The sequence below is a fragment of the Gossypium arboreum genome, chromosome 12 (genome assembly GCF_025698485.1).
Source record: "Gossypium arboreum isolate Shixiya-1 chromosome 12, ASM2569848v2, whole genome shotgun sequence".
NCBI classification, from domain to species: Eukaryota; Viridiplantae; Streptophyta; class Magnoliopsida; order Malvales; family Malvaceae; genus Gossypium; species Gossypium arboreum.
In genome coordinates, this window is record NC_069081.1 from 96503645 (window position 1) to 96522000 (window position 18356).

The 18356-nt window shown below is 33.2% G+C and overlaps 2 protein-coding genes and 1 long non-coding RNA gene across 3 annotated transcripts; 2 read left to right on the forward strand and 1 right to left on the reverse strand.

Annotated features, from left to right (window-relative positions):
• Nucleotides 1-1076: 1076 nt before the first annotated feature.
• On the reverse strand, nt 1077-1505 carry LOC108478071 (uncharacterized). Its single transcript, XM_017780503.1, has one exon. It carries the CDS (start codon nt 1503-1505, stop codon nt 1077-1079), a length of 429 nt encoding a protein of 142 aa, XP_017635992.1.
• An 8291-nt stretch (nt 1506-9796) lies between these two features.
• Nucleotides 9797-11593, forward strand: LOC108478710 (uncharacterized). The gene is made up of 6 exons (XR_008276186.1): nt 9797-10046; nt 10129-10361; nt 10452-10513; nt 10642-10882; nt 11004-11071; nt 11279-11593. It is a non-coding gene; the product is annotated as an uncharacterized LOC108478710 (long non-coding RNA).
• Nucleotides 11594-13153: 1560 nt separating this feature from the next.
• Nucleotides 13154-17943, forward strand: LOC108478070 (formin-like protein 3). Its single transcript, XM_053023302.1, has 6 exons — nt 13154-13954; nt 14480-14975; nt 15071-15557; nt 15659-15855; nt 16171-16406; nt 16670-17943. The coding sequence occupies exons 1-6, from the start codon at nt 13799-13801 to the stop codon at nt 17561-17563; spliced, it is 2466 nt and encodes an 821-aa protein (XP_052879262.1). The 5' UTR covers nt 13154-13798; the 3' UTR covers nt 17564-17943.
• Nucleotides 17944-18356: the final 413 nt, after the last annotated feature.

Here is an 18356-nt window from a genome sequence, read left to right on the forward strand (position 1 = left end):
AATGTAATTATACTTATATTTAATTATGTGTTTGAGAATTAAATTGATAATGTATAATTATTGATGACTAAATGTGTTATTATATCAATTACAAAAGATCACATCATCACCATCGTTAACCATTTAATGAAAAACGACCAAAATAGAAATGATCCAAAACATTAGTAACTAAATTGAAAATTTTCATAATTAGGTGACCAAAACAAAAAACATGCTAATTGTTGGATGACTAATTCTATAGTTTACTTAAAATTTGAACATAAGATTTCTTTATAAGAATGTAACTTATTTAAAAATATATTGATTAAATTTTAATTGATTGATGCTATCGTAACAAAACACTAAAATATATTTATCTTTTTATCTAATGATTGGAGAAAAATTGTTCATAAATGAATACAAATTTCAAAAGCTAAACGTAACTATCCACCAAAATCACGTTCAGGCTTTTTGTTCTTTGTAAAATAAAATCAAAACAAAAGTTAACTAATTTTTAAAAATATTAGTTATTATGGAACAGTATTTTAATGGTGACTTTCAAGTTACATTTTAAAATCGTGATGAAACCATAAATTCTATCAACCAACAAGACATGATTGCAACATTGACAATTAGCACCCCCCACTCAAACATAACTAAGGGCATGTTTGGATGGCCAACTTAATCTACAACAATGGCTCGTTTGGCTATTGTTACCTAAAATTGCTCCAATTAACGTTAGAAATGCCTAATTACTTTAGATTAGGATTAGACATTGGAGTCAAACCAGTCGACACCGTTTCTTCTTTTGGACCATTTTAGCAGACGCAATGCAGAATTTGACAGACAGTTGCATAAGTAAATTCACAAAAATTACAAATGTCGGTAACAAACCCAAAAAATCCACAATTACAGATCATAGATGAAAAATATTTTTCTTTTTTGTATTGTACACACACACAAAAAAAAAATGAACATCCATCAAAATCTAAATTCAAATCTGATCATCTCACCACTATTTAATTCAACAAAATGGGAAGTATAAACAAAGAAAACGCCATGCGATTTAAAAAAAAAATCGAAACTAACCACCTAATCTAAGCATGCACAGGACCTGGAGCCACCAGTACCGGAGTGGGTTGATTGTAGGGTGGAGCAGCCAAGACTGCAGTTGACGCAGGCGGTGGTGGAGGAAATTGTGGTGGGGTATTTGGGTTCGTGTTAGGAGGCTGTGGTGGAGGAGTAAGGTCGCCAGTTGGTGGGTTATTGGACGCAGGCGGGGGAGGCTGGTTAGAAGACCAAATGAAGGGAGGGGGAGGGGGAGGAGGGTTGGAAGAGGAAGAGGAAGGTGGTGTATTAGGAGTGGGGAAGACAATGGAAGAAGGGCAAGAGTCGCCGGAACAATTGTGAGACTTTTGGAGGGCGTGACGAAACAGGCCGAGTCCCAAGACGAGTCCCAAAACCACCAACACTGTCACTATGAAAATGAAGATCTTTGTTGCTTTCCCCACATAACATATCTTCATTTTTGGTACTAGAAGAAAAACAAACGGGACTGACTTTAAAAACCTGCAAATCTGAGATGGTGTCTGTGTCTGTCTTTGGTTTGGTTTTTGTTTGGTCTTTTCACCATGGTAAATGTCAAAGGACTATTTATTGACCTCTTGTGTCAGTGTGTGTGACTTTTGACATTTCATTAAACTATTGAGTTACTTCCTGATGTTATCGGATTTCGATGGTCCAAGGACTTTTTGGGTTTTCCGGAATTGCTTGAATTGTTGTTTTAGGTTAGTAAAAGTGAGTCCATTGCAAGTGAATTAAAAGGTTGGTGACTTTTCCGGTGAAAACGAGGGTTTCAACTCTTTCACTTGAGATTAAGTTTTCAATTTATTGGATTTCGTCTGACCCTTTATCTTGTACTTGTAATTTTCTTTCTATTCAGTTTTTAATGGCACGTGAGGGCCATTTAAAGAGAGGTTGTAATGCCTTCAAAATGCTGCTCATTAGCTTTCTACCTGTCTATTTTCTTCTATTATCGATTATGGAGCTGATTTGGGATTATATTTTTATGACTGATTTGATGACGAATTAAGTGTTAGAAAAAAAATATATTGAGTGAAAAACACAGATCGAGAATCGAGCTCGAGCCAGACAAGGATGTCTGCCATCACCATGTCTACAGGATACAGGTGGTGGCCATTTTAGGCAAATTTATATAAAAAGGTTGAGGAAAATGTATTTAAAATTTTAGGTTAATTTTCTTAAACTTTGTCTATTTATGTTGATTTTGGGAGGCGCATTTTAACTATCACATTAGTGAAAATATTTTACATAAGACACGTGTTAGGAGAGATAATAAAAACGTGTCATACATAGCGCGTTTTTTTTTAGTGGTATTATTTTAATAATAACTTTTTCAATAATTAGTAGAGGTTCAATAGTAATAAAAATTCCTATATGAACAATTAAGTTGTAAGTTTAAATTTTACAATTCAAGTTAAATTTTACAGTTTGAATAACTCAGAAAATTTTGAATAGAAAATTTTATATGTAAAATTATAAAAATTTCAAAAAATTCTAAAAATGTATAAAGAAAGTTAAAAAATTAAAAACTTTCTAGAACAATAATTTTGGGGACCTAACCAAGTTAATTAACGATTAAAGTTTATCATACTAAAGCATTTATGTGCTCTAATATGGAACTAGTTATACTGGCACAAGATTTTAACTTGACGTGTTTAATTTTTAATTTAACTCGAATACTTTCACTCGAATCAATTCAACTCAACCCGACTCGGATTTCATATCACTTGACTTGATTCAAAAAAACTTCAAGTCGAGTTAGGATGATAAAATAAGACTTGTCAACTCGATTAACTAAAAAAAAAATTCATTCGATTTGTTCGAGTTAGGATGATAAAATAGGACATATGTGATTTCTACATTTTCCTCGATCATTTTTATCTCGAGAATCTCGGGTTAAAGGGGCTTAGAAGCAATCAAGTTTTGTGTTTGAAATGGCCAAAGAGAAAATGCTTCTTGCATGGGGCGTTTTCATCTGACATGACAGTGAAAATGCTTCTTACAGGATGTATTTTCAAGGCTCATGTTTGACATGTCAAAGGAAAACACTCATTGCATAGGGCATTTTCATTTGACATGGCAGTGAAAACACTTCCTACAGGATGCGTTTTCAAGCCATATGTTTGACATGTCAGAGGAAAATGCCCCCTGTAGGAAGCGTTTTCACTGCTATGCAGATGAAAACGCCCCCTACAAGGAGTGATTTCTCTTTGGCCATTTCAAACAACCCAAATTGATTGCTTTTGAACCCTACAACTTGAGATTCCTGGCATAATTTTTTTCCCTCTATACCCACCTCATCCCCTATATAAACGCCCTTTCTTCATCCCCCTACTCACCATATCTCAATCTCCTCTAAATTATTTTTCTTTTTTTTTTCCTTGCGTGTTGAAATTTTTAGGTTTAAAGATTTATTTCCCTCTCGCTTTGAGAGAGACGTAGATATAGTTTTAAGTTGTGTTTGGGTTCACGATGATGTCATGGAGCTCAATAACCTACAAATTTCACCTACCGTGTGAGTATGGCGCCATCACCTGAGAAGCCGGGATCGCTTTGCAACTTGAGGTCCAAGTTGACGGTGATTATATTGTCTTGGGTTGAAGTGCAACTAATACTTCAAGTTTACAAAGGTTATTATGTCAAAGGATTACACATAAATAGGGTCATAGTTGAAGATGCTAAAGCAGGCACAGCAACAAGTCTTCTCATCAGAATAGCATGTTTCATAAAACTCAAACATAGGTGTGAGGAAGAAAAACACGAGGGGCCTCATGTCGTCCATCTTCATCGAAGACGGTGACCTTGTTAGTATAAAATGTTACACCCCAATGTTGTCATAGGTTATAATAATGGGGTCACCGCTTTCAGTGGTGGTGGATAAGACGCATTACTTAATTGTACTGAAACACCACTGCGTTTTTCTTTCTCGTATTTATGTTTGAGTTTTATAAAGCATCCTCTTCTGATGAGAAACTCGTTGTCGTGTTTGCATAACCACCGCCAACTACGACCCCATTTATGCGTAATCTTTTAACAACATAACCTTTGTAAACTTGAAATTTCAAAAATAATATCATTATGAAATTAAAACACAAGAATTAATATTGATTGTTATTTAACATATTTCAATGCTACTTTTTCGGTTTATTATTGGATTTTATTCGAAATTGACCCAAAATAATTGATTAATTATGAAAATAGCTTAGGTGTAAAATATTGTACGAAAATTACCCATTTTCTACAATGACTCTCGTTGCCACCATTCTCATTGGCGGCACCAGCCCTCATCATTACCCAATGATGGCTAGTTTTAAAAAAATAATAATTTTTTTGGTGTCGTCGTTCTCTTTGGCTGCATCAAATAAACTTTTTTTTTAAATGGTGTTAGATAAAAAAAACGTGTTAGAAAAAGAAAAAAAATCAGTATATTTTTTGGTGTTGCCGTTCTCCTTGGTGGCTCCTGTGGTAGATTTTTTTTTTGTGTCACCAAGCTATGTGGCAACACCTGTGTCTTTTTAAAAAAAAAATGATTTTTTTGTGTCGTCGATATGTTAGGCGACATTCGTTAAGTTCTTTTACAAATTCAGGCAAATTGGGTAAAATTCATTGGAAAAATCATTCTAACACTAAAAAAATAAATTGTGAAATAAGGCAAAACCTACAAAAATAAACATAGAAAAGAAATATGTACCGAATTATATTAAGAAAGAAAATTTAAGAAAAATTGAAAGTTTATTTCAAAAGAAAACTTCTTTTAAATATTTTGGCAACACATAAAATTTTCAAAGCTTAAATTTAAAAAAAAATAGTTTTTCGACATTAGTTAACAAGAAGAAAGTAAAATGACCCAAAAAACTTTTTCAACTTTTTACATTTATATATATAGACTTTTTACCTGTCTAATAAAAATTAAAAAATTAAATACTGAAATAGTATGTTAATACTATTATTAACCAATATTGGGTGTTTGAAACAATTTCAACAGATGGAGGAGAGAGATGGACAGCACTTATATTTTTTTGACATAATAATTAAAACATCATTACAAAATAATGTTTTTTTTAAAAAATAATTTTCTAAGGGTGGAGGAGAGAGATGGAGTGGCACTAGTATAAAAAAATATTTTTTTAGGTGGAAGGAGAGAGATGGGTGACACTAATATTTTATGACGCAAAAATATAGTCTAAATAGTGGAGGATGACATTTATACCAATTTATTATTTTTGAAGAATTATTAATATTTTTACACATATAAACAAACCAATAACAACGTAATTTGAAGAATTACCAATATTTTTACACATTTTTAAAAACAATCTTGTTTATTTAGTTTTTCGTTTTTATCCCAATAACAATTTTTTATTACATAACATATCTTCAACATTTATAAAATGTAATTCTTTTATCACAATAATCTGGAAAAAATTAAATACCAAAATAGATCACAGTAAAAATATATGAAAATTGAAATACTTTTTTAATAGTAATGATATTATTTAAAAGTTGCACTTATATTGGTACATTAAAAAATAATAATAATCTTTCAGCCTTATGCCCATGTCTTATAAGTTAAATCATTTAAAAAATATATGTCGATTTTTTTAATTGGCTAAATAGATTTTTGTTTTCAAAATTTAGGGAAATAGGCTAATTTTGGAGAGTGTGTGAATATGTGTCTAACTGGACGAGCTTTCCTGCCAATTATGCAGAAAGTTCGCCCAGTTCATTGACATGTCAGTAGAAAGCGCGCCCAGTTGGATGCACTTTCATACTCCTTTTTTAAAATTGGCTTGTTTTCGTAAATCTTAAAAAAAAACCTATTTGACCAATTAAAAAAATCGACTTATCTTTTTTAAATAGTTTAACTTACAAGACATGGGTACAAGGTTGAAAGAGTATTAGTTTTTTTTTTTTAAATATACTGATACAAGTGCAGCTTTTTTAAAAAAGGTCGAGTGTTACAACTTTTTTCTAAAGTTGGTAGTATCTTAATTACAACTAACAAAAATTTAATTTTTTTTCTAGAGCTCTATACATCAATCAATTCAACTGGCATTTTTATTTATCAGTTTTTTTAATAATCACATTATTTCTTATGACATTAAATTGATCATTTATCGACTTTATTATAGAGGAAGTGATGTTAGAGAAGATAATGAAGAAAAATGGAGGAACTTTATTATGGATTTTTAGTAATGGTGATGACTTTTTTTTTTTGTTCTCATGTTTCTTCACTCGATGACGAAGGTACCAGTTCTTTTTGTTGCACTTGATCCAGGTATTCGCTTTCGAGAATGGATGACAATTTTTTTTTTTGAAAAATTTTTTAGGTGTTGCCTAATAGATCGGCGACACTCTTTTTTTTTAGACTTGTTCCTGTGCCACTATAGTGGCCGACAACACCTATTAAAAAATTAATTTTTTTAAAAACACTGGTGTCACCAGATAGCCTAGCAGCACAAAAAAATCAATTTTAAAAAAAAATATCGGTGTCGCCAAAGAGAATAGCGACACCCATTAAAATATTTTTATTTTTTTCTCTCAAAATACTCGTATTTTTAACGAGTATGTAGAAAAATATGATGGCGACACTAAAAATATATATTTTTTAAAACCAACAATAATTGAGTAATGATGAGGGGTGGTGCCGCCAATGAAAATAGTAGGGGTTATTATGGAAAATGATTTATTTTCTTACAAGATTTTGCACTTGAATTATTTTTATAATTAATCAATTTGTTGGATCAGTTTTAAAAAGAAACTCATCTTTTTTAAAATTGCATGGATTTCGTTATGGAAATACAATGCAGAGCATGTCAATCTATTGGTTGTGGCTAGACGATGCACTAGCTGCCTCCTTATTGGAAAACTCCAATGAAAGCATTAAATCATTCTAATGAGTTATTTTACCCAAATAACAAAAAAAAAATTATATAAATTATCCTAATTAAAAAACAATCACTCAAAAGATCTGAAATGAATAGTAAAATTGGGTAAGTGGGACTAAATAGTTGGCACCAGTGTTTTTTTTGACACGATCATTATTTTGTTTGATGATTGTGTCAGTGGTTAAAAAATATATATTTTGGGGTGTCAGGGACTAGATGGTCAGCATTATTGTATTTCTTTTCACCTCATATCATACTTGTATACGTTTATACTAGTATTTGAAAATAAATTGAGTATTGGCACATTGATGGCCGGCACTCCCTTTATCTAATTAAATAAAATTGGGGTGTCGACACACCAATGATCAGCACCCATTTTAAATTAAAAAAAATTAAGTGCTAGGACACTGATTTAAATTTTAAAACACATTTCTTTAAATATGAAAATTTACCAACATGTTCTTACCATGATTTTATTCATATTGAAAATAGAAAATATTACTTCATAAGTTTTATTCCCTATTTTTACCAAATGAAAATAATAAAAAAATCTCATCAATAAAAATTATCAATATTTATTAACCTTTTAATTTTAATAAAAACCATTAACTAAATAAACTAATAAATTAATTTTAAAAACTGATAGAAAAGATGATGGATCAAATCAATGTCAGTGGGCCTTGACGATTTAATAGCCGACATTGTCATGTCTCATTTGTCATAGTTGGGGGTTTGAGGGGTTTGAGATTTTAGGTGGTTTGAACTTGTAGTGTGTTAGTGTGTAGACGACCTCCTAATGGCTGGTGTCAGCCTACATCGACGTGACCCAACGGGCATGGGTCATGGTGCAAACGTCTAACTTTTGTTTTTTATTTTTTTTCCTAACACCCAAAAGAAACTTCTTTTTTATAATTTTAAAAGGGCTGTCGGCCATTGGTGTGCCAACACCCAATTTTTTTTTTAAATACGAGTACGAAGGTGAAAAAAAATACCAAAGTGCTGGCTACCTAGTCCCCAACACCCAAAAAAATATTTTTTTAACCCGAAAAAATACTAGTGTCGGCTATTTATCTCCCTTCCCCAATTTTACTGTTATTATTTTTGAACCAAAATCATTTATGTAAATAATTAATTTTTTAGATCATTTAGGTAAAATAGCCATTCGAATGATATTATTTTACATTTTCTTTTATTAGTTTCAAATTGTAAGTTTGCAGGGATTACTTCTAATTTTTTTCATAATCAACTTAAGGATATCTACAATTTCCATGGAACCTTAATCGGGCTAGATAAAATCCCTTAGCGGGTTTGACAATTGCCATTTAACATAACTATTCTACCTTCTTGCATGGCCTGAAAATTGACTGCATATTCTTCCTTCTTTTTTTATAAACTCACACCATTTCTCTTAGTAGCCTACACCAAGTCTTTTTCTTTGTTTCTTTCTTTCTTCTTCTTCATTTTCTTACCCAATTTCTGTTGATCATGAGTTGCAGACGCACTAGGCCCGTGATGAAGAGAATTGAAGATCTTTGCTTTCGTCAGATAGCTTATTCAAAATGTAGGGAAGGCATTTTCAAGAAAGCCGCTGAATTGTCTGTGTTCTCTGATACAGATATTGGCCTTCTATTGTTTTCTCCTACAGGTTGGTTGACCAGCTTTGCTAACTGGTGTGTCGTTGAAAACACTAAAAATAACCTATCTTTATGAAATAACAAAAAGAATAGTATAAGGGAAGTAAGGTCAAATCCTTAGGGACTGGATTGCTACAACTTCTTATTTCTCGAAATCTTGGGCACAGTCGTGCCCAAGAAAAAAGGCGTATCTAAGAAAAAAAACAGAATTAAAAATATGGACGAGTTGAAATTGTACAAATTGAAATTGAAATTGTAAAAAGAAACAGAATTGAGGAAAGGGATTCTTCGATTTGAGGGATTCCAGCATCTAGTTATCTCAATCCTTCTTGGGTTCAATCCTAGGCTTTTAGGTGATCCTTGTCATAAGGAATAAGCCAATTATAGAGGAAGAGGACGCCTACAACTACCAGCTTTACTTAAATTTTAGACTTACAATTTAGAGGAACCTGACTCTAGCCAACCATCACTTTTGTGGGACCGTCTTACACTAGATCATCATTTCTCAATGGCGAATGCCACATCATTTCGTCCCTTGAGCTCAACAACCTCTGACGCAGTAAGTTAACGAACCGACTATGCAACCTTCCTAAAACATAAAAAGCGGTCGTTCCTTGCACAAGATGAAAAGATTACTTTTGAAAGGAAATGGACGGAAACGTCAGTCCCGTAATGCCAAGGCATGATGAATACTTGTTGAGAAGGCTAAGTACAGATTCTAAGCCTCATGAACCTTTTTTGTGAGGAATCTCGACAACTTTTAGCTAGATGAGTTTAGTGGCTCATACTTTTTTGGAAAAAGAACACAAGTTTGAGGGGATGAAATTTTATTGAAAAATAAAATAAAAGGAACAAAGCTAAGAGCTTTATCAGGAATGAGTTTTTTACATAAATTATAGTGAATATTCATGTCACCCAACCCCTTATTTATAGTACATATAAAACTTAGTTGTTATAATCCTAAAAATAAAATCCGAATTTAAAGAAAGTCTTATGTTCATAAATCTCTTCTTTGACTTTTTGCCCCAACTCTTTCACACTTTGCATTTTCGGCACCAATTTTTCTCTATTTCACATGCTAACCTGTTTCGTCTTTAAATTCACACTTTTGCCCCTAAATTTCCTTTTGCTTTCAATTTAGTCCTTACAAAACAAAGGATCATACTAATGTTATTTATGTTCTCTTTTCCATGATATTGTGTTTTTAAGTTTTGAATGAATCTTTTGATAAATTTTTGTTATGCATTTCCCAAGATTGAGGATATGTTTCTCTGTTTTATTGAAGAGCCCGGTGATGATAAAAAAGCGTCTGTTTTGGCCATTTTGCTATCCTTGTTTCATAAAAGAATTCACAAATTGACAAGCTGAGGCTTTACTAATATGTTTTGCACCATTCCTATTTGTTCTTCTTCCCCTGCTTATCCCTTTCTCTCCATATATCAGACCTAATGCAAATGAAGAGGTATTCTATCAGTCTATCTTCTTTCCTGTACCCCATTTTCTAAGTTTTTCTCTTACTTGCTGTCAATTGCACGTGCTTATAGTTCTTGTGCCAAAGCCTGAAGCATTTGAAGAATGATTTGAAGAATGAGGCAGAAATTTTGGATAAAATAGGAAGGTTATATGTCCTCTCTCTTCCAAACATGCACTTTCATGTGCTTACACACACAGGCACAAGAATTTTTGCTTTGGTTTAATTTATTTTTTATTCACAAGCAATTCTTTTATCATGTAATGATTTATTGGCCATTAATGCGATGCAAAGTTCAGCTTGGAGGTAAACAAGCTCTGAATAACTTGCTGTTCTTTGCTTCCTAAAGATGATAGGTCCCGTAACTTTGTTGTTTTCTCCCTTTCGACTTCCTAGGCTCTTGAGATGAAACCGCTTGATCTCAGTCGGCAAAAATATGGAGCTCAGGACAAGATGAGGTCATTCCGTTTATTTTCCAATATCTATTTTCTGCATAATTAATCACCAATTCCTTATGAGTTGTGGTAGGTGATTTCAGCTATTGTTTGGGACAATTTGGGATTGATCAATGACATTTTTTTATTAGAAAGGTCTTATAAACCAGATACGACAAAGATCCTCACCGTTCAAGAAGCTCAGTACCACCAGCAAGTTGTTATCAACGCAATTTGACAAATCGAAAAGTTGAATTGAGTTTGTTTTTTCACTAACCGCTAGTGATTTTTTCCCCTAATCTAGTGAAGCCTAACATAAGCTATCTTTCTTCTCTTCAGAACGCAAAGCTGCTTGAGAACGAGGCTTCAACTTCAAAGCTAAAGGATGCTGAGGTAAGAAAATAGGGGAAGAAACAGGAAGGCGTATGTAGCTAATCAATTAAAGCATTCCCATTTATGATAAAACAGTCAATTATTGTTGCATGCAATAACTCCTTCCATGTAAAATTCATAGGTGTCTGCTGTTGAGGTGAAGGACTCCGATTTCACAACTGAAGAATCTGTAAACTCTAAAAGAAAGCGGTATACTTGTGGTGTAGCTGAAAATCATCTCTTGATTTTTCTTTTTTGAATTTTGCTAACAAGTGCTCTAAGGTTATTCTTTAAGGTTAACTTCTAAGAGCACTCGATAGCAAAACCCTTTTTCTTTTTTTAAAAATTTCTGCCCAACCTCTTTCAAAGCTGTATGAGAATAGATCAATGGTGACTTTTGTTGTTGAATTCATACAGGAATAAGTCAGAGGATGATGAGAAAGAGGAAGCAGGGTCATCAGCTGTTGAGGTCCCCTGCCCAACACCCCATCTAAACATTAGCTTCCTCAAAACCCAAACCAATTGGAACCTTCAAAAGGCTTAGGACTTTACATCAATCAAATCTCCCATGCCTTAGAGCTATCTTCTATGTTTCAGTTTATTTTACATATATGTATTGCCCATTAATATACTTTTTTTACTTTTCTATGTATGCATGTATGCATACATGTATGTGTTGTGTATGAAGTCAGGTTTGTGTGAGATACAAAACAGAGAAATAGATTTGTGTAATATTATGCATCTAGTTTCAATGTTGTGGAATTTTTTATTTTACATACTAAATTTTAGGCTTAAATTATTTTAGAAGTTATTATCTAATTTGACAGCATGACCAAATGCAAGTAGAATTGGCACTCATAATGGAGTTTATTTGCAAATTTGTTTAACAAAAGATATTATCCATATTATTAAATATTTAATTGATAAATAAACAATTATATCTTTTCGTATTTCGTATTTAAACATGAAAAATATTAAAACACTACAATTGGTAAGTTTTCGATTTAGTCACTTAATTTAAAAAAGTTACAATTTAATTATTGAACCAATCAAAAGTTTTCATTTAAATTATTGAATTATTTAGAAAAAATTATTTAAGTTTGGGTTGGTAAAAGTTTTGCCAACGAGTTCCAAATTACGATTTGACAATCGGTGTAGTAAATCAATACCCATTAAGGACTAGAAGAACATATCTTAGATTCAAGTCGATTTGAAGGTTTGAATTTTGTTTTATAAATTCGTGACATCAAATCTGTTTCATAGAAAAAAATTGAACTGTAGAAGAGAAAGAGAAATGCAACTTTCAATTGGTGCAGGCAGAACGAACATAGAAAGCCATATAGCATCGATTTTAATAGCTCAGCAACTTAAATAAAAACTTTTGAATAATTCAATGACTAAATTGTAATTTTTTTTCAGTTAAATGATCAAAACAAAAATTTACATGGTTAATAATATAATTTACCCTTAATAATATAAGAAACTAACGAATAAATTTTTTTATTTAAATTTTGATACTTTTCATATCTATTTTATTATTTATATTTAAAATTTACGGTTACTCTTCATAATAACATCGCTTGCAATTTACTTTCACATTACATCTTCTTTATTGATACCTTAATAATCATTTATCATTTAAGTAAACTAAAATCTAGTTCTCAATATGAATAATTGGAACACACCAACCAACCCAAACTTATTGTTAAGTCTACTAAGATTATGAATACTTTTTAAAAGTGTTGATTTGAAAGTACGGTTTCTACATTAAATGTGATTGGACAAAAAAATCTTATTCTTTATTTTTTCAAATATTGTTTTTATAGTACACCCGCATATTTATCTGTTGGTACTGTTTTAAACCATTAGTAAATAAAAGCTAAAAAAAAAAAAGAAAAGTCTGTTGAGTTTTTTATATTTACTGCATAGATTTTTATTTTTATTTATTAACTTTTATCTATTTTCTCCACTAAAATTTCAGTTGAAAATTAGCATCAAATCCCATTAATCACTCATCAAAATAAGGCGAAAAAAAAAGATAAGATACAAATTACTTTCTCTTAAGAAAAAAAAAAGGAGCGCATTTACACATTTTCTATTCAAAATTATAAGAAAAAGGTTATTAAAATTAAAATAATTATTAAATTGAAAACTTCACTTCTAACAATTTTATTCTGCATTATTTTGTGGCTTTCAATTTCCTCTGCTTCTCATTTCTCACCAAAATTAGCATTAATCTAATATAAGACTACTAATTAATAGAAGAAAAATCTGAATTTTTAGTGAGGGAGTGCATAAAATAAGATGAAGAACAACTATAGTATTAATTAAAATAAATAATAAATTAATTTAAGCGTTAATAGGTGGCAAAGGAATTAATGGGGTTCCATTGAGGAGGAAAAAAATTGTTTTTAAAAAAGGAGAAATAACAAACAAAAGAAAAAGAGTGGGGGGTTCTCTTACATCGTCCTCCTCACGTCTTTCCTCACCCGACAAAACGAGAAACATTCGGATGAACAAATATCCCCACAAGGATAATTACTTTTACGAACCCAGACCTGGATATTGTCCCTTTTTATTACATTCTTGGCTTTTTTGTCTTTTGCTTCTGCCAAGTTGCAGACATCAGACACGTAAAGCCTTGTTTTTATAATATATATTTTTTATGTTTCAGTTTCTGGGTTATTAAGATTCACAGACATTGTGTCATTGCAATGGTTCGATGAATGAAGTTGTATAATTAGAAGATAAGAAAAGGGTATTCGTTTTGTTTGGCATTTTCCTTGAAGGCTAACTCCAAAAGGGAAAATAATTAAGGAAAGTAGGGAAACAAAAAAGTTTTGGCGTCTCCTTTTGGTTCCTTTTTTTTTTTTTTTTGTTCTTGAAAGATTTTTAGTCTATTCGATGAAATGAGAAGAAAAATAAGCGAATGGGGTAATGTTTGGAGGAGCAACGAAAATGAGAAGGGCTGTTTATGCCATTTGTTTTGTGATATTGGTTTGCAATTTGGCAATGGGGAGCTCAGAAGGTAAAAGGAACACACCTGACAATGAAAGCAGCAGAACAACATCTCCCAAGATAAATGAAAAAATGGTATGCTGATTTTCCTTTTTTGCTCTTGAATTCTTAGAATGGTTTAAATTACATTTGAAGATTCTTGTTAGCATTGTGGAGGTAGAAAGAATTATGTTTAATCCTAGGCATTTCTGTTGAATTGGACGAATATTAGACTTCGTAGGTAACTTATTCAGCTATTGAAATGGTTATGAAGGCTTCTAAGCTGTGTTAGAAAGTGTCTTCGATATATGATAAGATGAGTTGTTTCGATTTCTAGGGGTTTAGTGGCAGATGATAGCAAAGATTCATGTATGACGTAGGTTTTGTGTTATTGTCAAAAAGCTCATCTATAAATGACTACAATCAAGGATCAAGCGTTGTTACTGTTTTCGGTCTTACATTGTTATGTCAAGTTGCTTATATTGTTCAGTGTTATTCCATTATTATAGCTGGCCTTCAAGTAGGTGAAGAATGGTACCTAAACATTTCCATCTTGCATGTGGCCCTCCCCCTTTTCTCCAAACCTGTTAAGAGCTTGACAAAGATTTTTTTTAATTACAGGCAGAGGAGGCATGGAATCATTGCACAAAGGAGATGGAAGAAAAAAGGGATGCCATTAAAGATTTTGACATGTATATACCGCAAGCAAGCGATGACTTGACTTCGGCATTATTTGCAAAACAAAGCATGCACAAAGCTATTGATATTTTGCCTCCTCAAGTGAGAGACGGGGTTCTTGATTGCTTAAGAAAGAGTGGACTTATCTTTTATTCTTCTGACCCAGAGGTTAGCTCAAGCTATCTAAGGTCGCATCCAACTGAAGGCGCATTACATTATTCACTTCATGTATCGAAAAAGGTTTCTGGTTCACATTCACCGGGTAAAAAGGGTAAAAAGGGTAAAAAGAAGAGTCTCATGACAGCTATTATTGCTATTGTTGCAACTGCAGTTGCAACGTTTGTTCTTGTTGCAGTGATCTTCTTTTGTTGTCTGAGGAAAAATAACGAACCAAAGGAAGAAAAACCTCTTCTGCACTTGAATGATTACTTGAGTGAAAGTATGTGCATGTTGTGTTTGTTTGTAATTGAGTCGTTATCATCTTTGTTTTCTTGTTCATGTTTCCACAAGCATTTTAACTTTACTGTCTTTCAGATTCTTCACAAAAGTCTATTAAGTTAGTAAGTTCGGATAACAAAGAACTTAGTACTAGCAGCAGCTGCAAGAACCCTGCTTCTGCTTCTGCTTCTGATACTAATTTGACCACAAAGCAAGATGACGGCGCACTTCCAAAACCACCAGCATCAGATGGAACTGTTGGAGCAGGCCTAAAACCTCCTCCTGGAAGACCAGCTCCTCCTCCTCCAGCACCACCTCCTGCTGCACCTCCTCCCAAAGCAGCAGCAGCACCACCTCCTCCTCGTGCTGCTGCCCCCCCACCTCCACCAGGTGCCCGTCCTCCACCTATGCCGCCAAAATCAAAAGCTGCTGCACCCCTTGGAGGACGTAAGCAACGTAGTGCTTCTGGTGATGATGCCGACTCTGCACAAAAAGCCAAGTTAAAACCATTTTTCTGGGACAAGGTTAAGGCTGATTCAGGTCAATCGATGGTTTGGCATGAGATCCGTGGTGGATCATTCCAGTAAGGAAACAATTCTAGCTTGTATTAGTTGTGGACTTTCTATCTAACAATGCTTCATCAAAATTTTCTTTGTCTCATAATTGCCTCAAAAACCTTTGTAGGTTCAATGAGGAGATGATAGAGACATTATTTGGTTATCAAGCAGCTAATAACAAGAATAACGAGAAGAAAGAAAAAGCAGCAGAACCTGCTGTCCAATACATTCAAATTATTGATGCTAGGAAAGCACAAAATTTGTCTATTCTTCTGCGTGCACTAAATGTCACAACACAGGAAGTTGTTGATGCTCTCCAAGAAGGTCGCTCTCTCTCTCTCTTAAAGGAAGACTGAGGGAATTGCTCTATCATAATGATACTAACCATAACCTACTTTTCTAGTTTTAACTGACAATTACAGTGCATAATATTTGATAGAAAGAAAAAAGATTTTATTGCTTAAAATGATATATCTATCTTCAGTTTAGATACAAATATTCTTCATTGTTTGACCTTGCCTGTAAAAGCAGAAAGTTTAAAGTTCCTAGTCATCTACTAGAATATGCTTTGTTTCAGATCCACCTTCTTCAGTCTTAAATGCATGTGATAGCTTACGCTTCTAAATTAAATTGAACCAGGTTATAGGCTTCCTGGAGAGCTCCTTCAAACGTTGAAAAAGATGACGCCAACACAAGATGAGGAACTGAAGCTTAGATTATTCGCAGGAGATATTAATCAACTTGGCCCTGCCGAGAAGTTCCTTAAAACCGTGGTTGAAATACCTTTTGCCTTCAAACGAATTGATGCCTTGATGTTCATGAGTACTTTCCCAGAGGAAGTCGCTAGCCTTAAAGAATCCTTTGCAACTCTTGAGGTGAGATAAATAGATTTAAGAACAGAATACCTCAGAGTCCTCCAGGTTACCCTAGAAGGAAAAAAAAATCACAACAATTGATTCTCACATATATTTTGGTTAATGGAATCTCCTGCTTCTCAATAATGAGGAGACTGCAAAATTTGAACATAAAACATATTATTTTCTAAGAATTTATATTCACGGATATAGTTCCTGCGGAAAAATCTTTATTACATCAAAGATGAATAACCAGATAATTGTGATTATTTTCCTGATGGTAGGTAGCTTGCACCAAGCTCAAAAATAGTAGATTATTCCTAAAACTACTGGAAGCAGTGCTTAAAACCGGTAATCGCATGAATGATGGTACCTACCGTGGTGGTGCACATGCATTCAAGCTTGACACACTCTTGAAACTATCTGATGTAAAGGGAACAGATGGTAAGACCACGCTTCTCCACTTTGTAGTTCAGGAGATCATGCGTTACGAGGGCGTAAAATGTGTTCGCCAACAAAATTCAAGCCAGAGCCAGAGCCTTGGCAGTTTCAAGGGGGTGGACTTTGTTGAAGATAATGACCAAGACAATGAGGACTATTATCGCAGTCTTGGTCTTGAAGTGGTTTCAGGTGTAACCACTGAACTTGAAGATGTTAGGAAGGCTTCTGCAATTGATGCTGATGCCCTGACATCTACAGTGGCTAAACTCGAGGGTGGTTTGAGAAGAACTAAGGAGTTTCTGGATTCAGATATGAAGGAAACCGAATCGGAGACTCAATTTTATCTTTCAATGACTTGTTTTGTTGACGCTGCAGAATCTGATATTAAATTGCTATCAGAGGAAGAGAAAAGGATAATGGAGCAGATCAAGAGTGCAGCAGACTATTTTCATGGCCAGGCAGGAACGAAGGAAGGCTTGCGTTTGTTTGCAATTGTGCGGGATTTCTTGACAATGTTAGATAAGGTTTGTAAAGAAATTAGAGACACCAGAGCTAAGCAGAAAGCCCAGCAAGCCAAGGAAGCCAAAAAAGAGGGTGCGACGGCAACAGAGAACCGACCATCATCTGCTTCGGAGCCTCCTCCACCATCCCCAGATATACATAAACGACTATTTCCGGCAATGGCCGGTCAGCGGGTGAAAGATTCCAGTTCAGATGAAGAAAGCTTCTCTCCTTAGCTGTAAATTTAGAAAGGTAAATGAAAATTTTCAATTGGGAACATGTTATCCTTTTCCTTTTTCTTATGGTTATATAGTTTGCCTTGCGGTAACTGGTGTACAAGATCAATGATTATAGATTGAAGCAAATTTGATTGCCATAGACATCCAACTTTTGTTAGTTTGTTTTCAAACTAGTGAAACATCCAAAGCAATTATTTTCTTCACCTTGCTTCTTTGTATTTCTGGATTTCATCCTCTATTATAATCTATAGAACAACACAAAGTCTATATAGGAATGAGCAGGTAGAAATGGTAGAATCAGGGTTCTTCTCTGTTGCAGCATTTACTGTGTACCAAAACAATATACTCTATTAGCAATCAAGGTTTTCCTTTTCCCGCTAAACAATGTCAAAACAGCAGCATCTATGTTTAATCATATTGAAAATTATAATATTTTATTAAATTTAAATAGTTTTAAAATTAAAAAATTGTTATTAATATAATAATATTAAGTTTAACTATAAAAATTAAATTACTGTAAAGGTGCTTTTTTTTTTTTTTGGAAAATACAGAAAATAAATATACTTAGTCTTATTATTAACCAGGGAATACTCAAGGAGAAGCAAATGTTAATAATTAATTAATTTATTGCTGTAGTCAATTGTGAAAACCCTACTACTAATCAGACTGTATAAAATGCTCATAAATCCTCCCCTCTTTTCTCCATTCAAAACTTCACTCAATGGCTCGAAAGCGACCTATCGAAGATCCTCCTTCCGCCTCTTCCTATGAAAAAGAAGAAGAGTCTTCT